Source organism: Priapulus caudatus, unplaced genomic scaffold (assembly GCF_000485595.1).
Source record: "Priapulus caudatus unplaced genomic scaffold, Priapulus_caudatus-5.0.1 Scaffold59, whole genome shotgun sequence".
NCBI lineage: Eukaryota > Metazoa > Priapulida > Priapulimorpha > Priapulimorphida > Priapulidae > Priapulus > Priapulus caudatus.
In genome coordinates this window covers 240,339-250,461 of record NW_014577120.1, presented here as the reverse complement: position 1 = coordinate 250,461, position 10,123 = coordinate 240,339, and the positions used below count along the sequence as shown (strand labels likewise).

At 41.4% G+C, this 10,123-nt stretch overlaps 1 protein-coding gene across 2 annotated transcripts in view; it reads left to right on the top strand.

The window, feature by feature from the left end:
* Positions 1–1,586: 1,586 nt before the first annotated feature.
* Positions 1,587–10,123, top strand: part of LOC106821125 (14-3-3 protein epsilon) — a 22,453-nt gene continuing 13,916 nt past the window's right edge. Inside the window, exon 1 of one of the 2 annotated variants that reach the window (XM_014825806.1) lies at positions 1,587–1,760. In XM_014825806.1, the coding sequence (XP_014681292.1) occupies positions 1,697–1,760 (64 nt within the window). In that variant the 5' untranslated portion in view covers positions 1,587–1,696. The remainder of the gene's footprint in view (positions 1,761–10,123) is intronic. The other variant, XM_014825805.1, reaches the window with a different exon arrangement.

The following is a 10,123-nucleotide window of genomic DNA, read 5'->3' as shown; positions in this document are numbered from 1 at the left end:
TGTTGCTGTCTGTATTGTGGATATTGTTAACATAGGTATATATATATATATATATCTGTACTATATATATATATATAACATATATATATATATATACATATATATATATATATATATCCCCGTATAGGATATAATCGTGTATTACCCACGATGTACAGACGTGCAACGTGCAATCTATACGTTTTCAAGTGCACTGTTACATAGTCGGAGGTCCACTATAGTCGGACAATCGAATTAGACGCTAACGAAAGCAAGAAAAACTCCGTAGGAGAACCCCGGGGAGAGAGAGATAAGGGCAGGGATGGGTGGGAGAGAGGAATGAAAGGAAGACAGATAGGGGAAGGAATGAAGGAAAGAGGGAGTGAGGGAGGGATGGCGGGATAGAGAGAGGGAGGGGGAGGAAAGGGCAAAGGGGCGGTGTGATGATCGAGATCGCAGCAATCCGACCATGCGCCTGATTCTGTGTTCGAATGACTAACGAGCCAAATTCTTCGGAGCAAAACGCAATCATGCCGCCGCGAACGCACAGCGCCTGGCAAATGTATATCTAGACGGACGTCATCGCAAATTCTCATTCATTCCAGCGATTCCCGCAGCGCTCTACGCACGCACACTGTTTTCGCGCAGCGATAGGTTTCAGTTGAGCCCATCTAAAAAATAGGGAGCGAAACTGCATGGCAGCGATCAATAAAATCGTTGGAGACGAGAGGATTGAGAGAGCCGAAAACGCCCGAGCAAGAGCGAGACACACACACACACCCATAGAGAGAGAGAGAGAGAGAGAGAGCACACACACACACACACACACACACACACACACACACACACACACACACACACACACACACACACACACACACACACACACACACACACACACACACACACACACACACACACACACACACGCGCGCGCGCGCACACACACCACACACACACACCGTGTATAGGCTTTGTTGCGCGTTGGCCTTTTCTATCTTTAGATTTGCTTAAGATATTTCTAATTTGTAAAAGTAAATACACCGCCTCCAAACCTATTGTAACGACCTTCTTTTTTATGCCCAATAATTATGTTTCCTGTAATTTTCCTCGTTTCCTATGCACAAGTAATTACTCATGCATGTCGGTCACGGCGAATGAATGCCAATAAAAGACCTTTATTTGCTCATTTGTGATATTGTTAAGAAATTTGCTAAAAAAGTGTTATACATTTTTAAGTGAGGAAATGAACTAAAACGTGATGGCGTCTTGAAATAGGTAGAAAATAGTGTTAATTAAAACGGCAATTTTTTCGTTCGTGTAGGCCATTTGACATTTATTTTATCTTACTTCCTTTATATTCGCTCACTATATTCATAGTGCCCTTCAGCCATATATAGAATAAGTATGCTTTTGTGTAATTAGAGTTTGTTGCGTTCATATATCTGATATATTTAATATTCTACCGCGTTGTTACGGTCGAAGTCGTTAGAGCTATAATTATAATACTGAACCTCTGTCTTTGTCTATCTGCTCTTTACTATTTTCTGTGGTTGACGCAGCGGTGGAAATAGTGCGTCGCGCATTGATATGAGATAACTGTGGGAGTCAACCGCACTACTTGGTGTGTTGGCGGGCGCGGCCATATTGCTTATCACAAGAACACCCTAGTCTACTAGAATCTACCTGAAACTTACACAAATCAAAACCATCCAAGATGACGGAACGCGAGGATAGTGTGTATCAAGCAAAGCTAGCGGAACAGGCTGAAAGATATGATGGTAAGTTGTCTAAAATTAAAGATGTATTACCTCAAAGCTGTCGCTCTACCCATCGTATGTCAAAATGCCCCTCTATTTGGTTGAGAAATAGCTCCATATCAATGTTGATATAGTAAGAGCATTTTCTTACACACACGGCGATAGAGTCTTGGCTATACAAAATTGAAACAGCTGAGTGATTGCTACAATTAGGAACTAGTATGGTCACCGATATATTCCAGTAGTAGTAATGTAACCGGCATGTCGAATACTGTTGGCATTATGCCAGCAAGGCAACGGAAGACGGCGGCGGAACCTAATGTAATGAGTCATGCTTAGTAATAGTACTAGTAGAACAACAAGATCTCAACGTTATGTTGAAATTATAATTTACAAAGTGTATATATCAAATATATATCCAATCACCCTCAACATCATGCTCAGTGACACTGCTTTTAAACCCCGTTTTCATCTACACACCAAATATCAATGAATGATTCTTAAAATCCTGTGAATCACAACAGGGTGTATCGCAAAATATCCGTGTATGTCCTATTTGCATTACTTTAGTTAGCAAATGTTTGGAATCATTTTGTGTTGCATCTTTAAGAATTATTGAAGTATTAATATCTCGTAATGTTGTACTCGTGATCTACCGGTATGTTTTGAGGGATGTTATGAAGTATTCAGTATTTACAGTGGGTGTTGCCCCCTCTCAAAATCTTATTTAGACCTAGTTTACCATGCAACCGTTAATCAGTATGCCATGGTTGTATGGAATGTACAGACTCCCAATTTATTGCACCCTCAAAACTGGGTCTCGGAGTTTAGTCGCTGAAACTTGACAGGTGCCTCAACGCCTGTCCTATAGCACCAATAATAATGGTAAAATGATTCTATCTATGGCATATATACTCACCTTATCCATGTACTTATAATTTAAAAGTACATTTAGATGATTTCTGTAATTGTTAGTATCATTAGTACATTATCTTTGCTGGATATGATATATTTCAAAGATACGGCAAATTGTAAATTGATCATTTGTAAATTGACTTGACATGATGGATAATTATTATTTAAACAGTTAACTTTAGTATGCAGTAGTATTAGTGCCCTTATTTTATATTGGCATCAAAAATTTCTATAAACATGTTTATTAAAATATTTGTAGATGCATAAATAAGAGTTCATGCTTTAAAAGTTGGGGGGAACTTTTAAGGCATGAACTTTTATTTATTAGTCACAGTTACTAGAAATGAGTTACAATCCGGTCTTACCCTGAGTGCAGTGTTTTCCCTGGAAATTGAGATGAGAGTGGGTTGCACTTGAAGCAAGTTGTAAGAGCTAAGAGGAGGTGACTAAAATAATATTGGGAGTGTCATAACATAGAGGAGTATGTCGCTCGAAACAAGAAGGCATTCTCGGCCGATGAAAGTAAACAATTGGCACCTCGCAGTTAGATGCTGTTGACAAGGTTCGCCAGGGATTTGCAACTTGCAAATTCTCCCGAGATCACATTGTAAAAACTTCCAAAATGTCACCAAAACGAAAGCTTATTACGAATGATTTTATATAACCATGTCATACGACATCTGTTTATCTGCACTCGAAGCCGTGGCACGGGTCCGAGCCAGCGATTAGAGCCCACTACTAATTGCGAGTTGCATATCCGTGCCGAACCCCGTCAACAGCATCTCATCGCGAGCTGCCAATTGTTTACTTGCATCGACCGTGAATGCCTGCCGCTCGCCAAAGTGAATGACTAAAACCATGTGACATGGCTGACGATCGAAGCTATATAAGTATAACTACATATATATATATAAGAAGAGGTATCGATACACACTGAAGTGTGAGGGCAAGTGGCATGTGCAACGCTACTTCTGATCATGTTATTTTTATTGAGTTTCCCGTAATAGACCATAGGTAAACTGGGGAGTGGAAATATTGAATTCAAGAAAGAATTGAAAGTCATACTCCTCTATATTGTGTCACTCCTGATAATATATATTTATAATTACACTGTGGCTAGGTATTCATGACATGGTGTAGCACAATGCAAAACATTTATTTCATCTGAGAATTTTTTTAACGATTCTGCTAGTCTGCTGGTGCATGTTAGGTCTTGTTTTGTATTTATTTGTGGTAAAGTTTGATCTCAGTATGAAGCACTCATGCTATTTTGAGTTAAAACAACTTAGAACAAACCGAATCCAAAGCGCATGTTGCATAATTTATATCAGCATGTAATGGCCATTTTACACTGAACATTGGGCATTTGTTTGTATCGAATGTATCAGTTCTGTGCACCTGTAGCCGTAATGGCAAACCCAGGTAAATTTAAATCAATGTATTATTTATATTTGTGCAATACTCCTGTAGCCCTCTTAATACCCCTATGAATAGTTCTAAGCACTTGATGCTGTAGTAGAATTATTTGTATTGCTTACTCTGACTGTGGTTGTGCAGCTGCATGTGAAAGAATCATATTTGTAGTGTGACCCTGTAATGTTTCCTGAGGACATTTCACATGCACTGATCCAAGTTATCATGTTTGTAGTTCTGTGGCCATAGCTCATAACGGAGAACCAAGCAATTGTCGATTATCGTATGTTGTTCTAGACTGAGCTATTGTAGTATTGTACGTACACCAGATAATCATTAGTTCTCCTTAAATGCCCCTTTTTCATTTTGTTAATTGATCTCGATTGTGCTAGTATTACTATTAGTGAAATTGCTTCCGTGCATATATAGTAGTTTATGTACTGCTCCTTATATAGAAAGTATTGATTTATGAACAGCGAGCTGGTGTCCTGACTAGCTTTGCTGCAACTGCAATATCTTTGAGTGGGTGCTGCTGCGATGCTCTGCGCTTGTAGAAGACATCACTACAGTACAGTCAACACATATACAGCCGCCGTATATGCTCGTGGATTTTGCTGGTGTGTGAACTGGCACGTGGTTTAATTCCCTTCTACATCCATGCTTGAATGAATCATAGTAGCAAAAGTACAGCAGGCGACTGACTCATAAGTACAGTTGTGTAGGCGTGTCATATGCACTACCTCCAGTAAAGAGCCAGTCTGTCAACCTCTTCATTGATGTATGTGGATTCTGTGTAGTAACTAGTATAAATGCTATCAATCGGTGGGTTTGTAACTTTGTATAAAAACATGTATTTTAAAGTTGTTATTATGAGAGTTTTGCGCAGAAACCCTCAACCCCCCCCCAAAAAAAATTTAGTGAAATATACTATAGTCTATAGTCTCACCTCACAGCGGCTATATCACTGATTACACCAGCATTAAAAACACTAAGATTTTATGCAGTTTAGTTATATGCTTATAGCATAGAAAATTGGATATGAACACATCGTAACAGCATTGCATTTTATCGTGTCGCTATAATGGCAGAATTGGTAAACTTGTAAATTGTCGGTGATTAATTGAAAACAACTTCATTTGAGAGAGACTGTATGTCTATGGCAGATAGGCAGTGGCGCTACTAGCTAGTCCAAAATTACCGGCTCTAGTTTCAAGATTACAGCAAACGATTGTTTACCAGACTAGTTCGAAAATTGCATGTTTTGGTGAATTCAAAGGTTCTAAGACATTTTATCATTACTCTAGACTAGACAATTGCTGTTACTCAAGCAATAACGGTAGGTATCATGAAAGTGGTGAAAACAATGGAAAACATTCGTAATAATTACTTTAATATACTAAATTTAAATACATTTACTGGCATTTCCTGGTGATATATTTTTAATGGGGAATTAAACGGAAATACTTTTTACGTAAAATATTTATGCTGAAGTGATTAGTAATATGTGCGCTGAAATGGGGGGGGGCTAAATCTATGTAAATTCATTAATTACCTCCGCCCAACGGAGTTGGAGGAGGTTATGTGATCGGTCTCGTGTGTTAGTGTGTTCGCGCGATCGATATTAGCGCGTCGAGGCAGCGAGCCAGCTCGTAACACATACATGTTACATGGGAGCTACGCTGCATGGGAGCATGGATGTTACGCGGGCGTATATCGTGGGTTATTCGTGTGTTCGGGAGTCGTATGTCGTATCAGTAGTGTCATAATATAGATAATGTTCTACTTTAGTACTATAGTTACTTTACTATTGCTATTATGTTATCAAGAGCATATAAAGAAGGAGAGCGTACAACGGTAAAATGCTGAAACCATGTTGCAGTATTAGTCGAATTAATAAACTTTTCCCGTGTTATTTTGACGATTCTTTGTATTATTGATCAGCTGTCCTACCTTGTTCATATAAAACAAACCGCATGTCCCTACGATGCCCCTACGCTGAGATAATGAGCATTGAAAATCTGGTATTTTCGCCAAACACCAACTAGATTAGTCAGTTACTGTGACCGTCTCTCGTGTGGGCGGAGTGTACGGCCTACACTGTTGCCAGTGTGTTGCTTCCGGTCCCGGCTGTGTAGCGCCATAGTGGCGCTGACTCACGTCATACTACCAGAGTTTACTATACATCCAGCGTGAGGTGGGGGTGAGGTGGGCACAGGTGGGGGTCATCACTATGGCAATCAATAACAGACGTCATTCATTCCATTTGTCAATCATTGACGGAAACACGCGAGGTTTACCAAGTTATAACACTTCGAGAGACAGTCACAGTAACTGACTAATGTCTAGTCGGTGTTCGGCGAAAATACCAGATTTTCACAGCTCATTATCTGAGCGTAGGGGCATCATAGGGACATGCGGTTCGTTTTATAAGAACAAGGTAGGACAGCTGATCAATAATACTGCAAAGAATCGTCAAAATAAAACAGGGAAAGTTTATTAATTCGACTAATACTGCAACATGGTTTCAACATTTTATCGTTGTACGCTCTCCTTCTTTATATGCTCTTGATTTTATACTATTACTAATATGTTATACTATAAGCATTTAAGCAATCATCGATTGCTTAAGCAATCTCTTCACTTCTATCAGAGCTACGATAGTACGCTGGCGTATATCGTGGATTATTCGTGTGTTCGTGAGTCGTATGGCGTATGTCGCTGGCGGAGGTATGCACTCTCCGTGAGTGCACTCTGTCTAGCAGGGAAAAATATACAATTTATTTTTCGGGGGCTACTTTTCAAGCTCGCGTGCATGAAAATAGCACTCTAAAATTTGGTTTGCATTGAACTCTATGCAAATTTACGGGGGTTCTTTTTGGCATTTCGGGGGCTAAATCGCCCCGAGCCCCGTGTATTTTTTTCACTGCTGTCTAGTCTAGTTTCTCTATACGTGTATTTGAATTTATTTGAGATATATATATATGTTAAATTTAAACTCTGCTGTACTTCATGGCTGTCTTACATGCATCATTGTGTACGGTTTTTTGTTTGTTCATGAAACCTGCCCATCTTCTTGTTTTTAAGGCATGTACTATACATTGTAACAGGGTGCGAAATTAACCGTGCGAACAGGCAGTGGGGGAAAGATATCAGACATTTTCTGAGGACATGGCCTAATGGACAGCGTGGAAAACTATTTTGTTTCAGCGCTGACCTACCATTTTTATCACTTTATTGAAAGGACCACGAAATGTGCTTTCCACTGACGTGCGAAGAGTAAGTGTCTGATAACCTTTTGACGCTCAAGAGGAGGGTTACACATGGATTCCTGAACTGCCTCAATGACGTCACAGTGTTGTCATATTCATGGCACATCCATAATCTAGAAACCCAATAAGCCTGGATAGTCGAACGCCTACAGCACAGGCGTCACGGCTCAAAGGTCGTTGGATCGAAAACCCATCTGATTTTTTATTATTTACCTGTTTTCTGTATTTTTCTATCTATCCATTTAACAATTTTTTTCCAATTAACGCAAATATTTACATGATTTATTTAAACTTTAAAAAAAATAGGGTTATGGTTAGGGTCACAATGCACCATAAAACACGAGTTTCAGGCACGCGATTTGTATCAACCAATGGGATTTGGGAGGTATGCAGAAGGTTGCGGAAATGATGTGTACGCAACTGCGTATCTGCATATCTGCGCCTATTACAAAGGTGTCACTACGCACGACTTAAATGTTACGTTTATAACCGTAGAACAGACCTCAGATGAGCCCAGACGCTCTGCGGCTCTTGTTTTAATATCTTTAGTTTTGAACTTCAGACTGCGTACTCCCTCATTTTGATGCGGACTCCCTCTTTTTAAGTGCAGGGTGTCCGTTGGCCTCCCTTGTTCAAAAGTTAATTTCTACCCCTGAACATTGTAATAGGTGAGTGGGTGAGAACAGGTGGTTGATTGCTCTAGGGATAAAATGCCGGTGTCTCGACCAAACCGCTGTTACACCTGTGCCAGTGCATTGCCCGTGTTTGGCTGAAACACCCTTTGCAAAATGCCAAGAATGTCAAGAATGCCGACTGGTTTACGGCCGGCCCACATTTGTTAGTAGGCACGGAGGAGGAGCTGTGATCGTACTGACCGCTTTCCACTTCTTAGAATCAACTGGTTTTGTGCACTATTAGTAGCGTGGCCAATCGCTGTAACCAATAGTACACATACTAATCGACAGCTGTGTGCGGGTAAATGTCATGTATCAAGCTTGCTTTTCTATCTATTACCTCTATCTATATAAAATGACATGGACACGTGCACCACGTATATATAGTGTACACTATTAACTGAATATTCACGTCCGGAGCTAAAGCCCCCGTCACACTAGAGCTACGCTCATCACGATCGCCCCACGCTCAAAACATTTGGCTGAGCGTGGTGAGAGAGTGGCCAATTGGGCCCCAACGCCGATACTACGATCTAAGTGCGTCTTTACCCCGATCTCATTGCGCCCAACAAGCTTTCACCACGCTCCATACCACGCTCAACACCACGCCCGCATCACGCTTGCACTACACCCACTGCGTCTTTATTGCGATCAATCCGATCGCATTGCGTTCAAACGACGCTTTCACTGCGCCTAAGCAACGCTCACCGCGCCTCAACTGTGCGCCAGTCACGCTCTTAGTGTGACTTAATCACGCTCGGACGTAGTAACAGCGGGATGAAAATTGAAAACGTATTGACATCGTGCTGAGAACGGGGAGACAATTTTCATGCACCCGACACGCTTGCGATACGATCATTAAGTTCGTACTACGCTCGAGTTACGTGGCTGCTACGCCTTCCACGTCTCTAATGCGCCCGCACTGCGCTGTCTTTCTGCCACGCTCGCACCACGATTGTTTTGAACATGCTCATGGTGACTGCATCGCGATCGCAGTACGTCCATAGACGTTCATACTGCGTTCTACTGCGTAAAAATTCATAGCGTGCCCGCAAAACCTTTTCGCCAGACTGAATATGTTTCTAGCATAGTGTTATTCGCAAATATCGCTCGTGCGTTGCGCGCTGGGATAGGTAGTGATCACCAGTGAAAAAAATACACGGGGGCTCGGGGCGATTTAGCCCCCGAAATGCCAAAAAGAGCCCCGGAAATGTCAAAAAGAGCCCCCGGAAATTTGCATAGAGTTCAATGCAAACCAAATTTTAGAGTGCTATTTTCATGCAGGCGAGCTTGAAAAGTAGCCCCCAAAATTTTTTTAACTACCTACTACTAAATTTTTTTCCTGGTGATCACTGGTAATGCCCTCTATGGAGAGGAGAGCACGATATCGCTAGCGTACATAGCAACCTGTATTGAAAGGTGGCGGTGTTTACGCCCACACGTGTACGTGCACACCCACACGTGTACGTGCACACGCACGCACTCACGCACCTGTACCAAAAACGTTTGCTAGTACAAGAACGGTAGGTGTCCGTACTATCTAATAGTTCTGACACCTAACCAATGTATGATTGGGTTGAGTATAAATACCAAAGTTTTTCTTATGTACATGAATTATTTAAGCTCTGTTGTGATTTGTTGAATGGACCCAGAATGAACTATTTTACATGAGTGAATTCGATTAGGATCAGCAGGTTCTGCACGACTGGAAAAACTTAATTAGCCTGCAGGTTTCATGAAGTAACAATTGTGATGTCATGCCGCTTTCGCACTGGGGTTTATCCCGCTTCAGGTCCGGACCTGAAGCGGGATAAACCCCAGTATGAAAGGTCGAAACACCCTTAGCTCGAGCTAAAGTTATCCCGCTCTAGGGGGTGGTCAGGTCCGCTTCAGACCCGAGCTAACGTCAGTATGAAAAGGTATCTCGACTTTAGCTCGCTCTAAATTCTCCCTCCCCCCCTTACAAACCCCCCTCATTACCCCATTCATAATGGGGGTTATCCCGCTTTAGGTCCGGACCTGAAGCGGGATAAACCCCAGTAATAAAGGTCGAAAAACACTTAGCCCGAGCTAAAGTTATTCCACCTCAGGAGGTGGTTCAGGTCCACTTCAG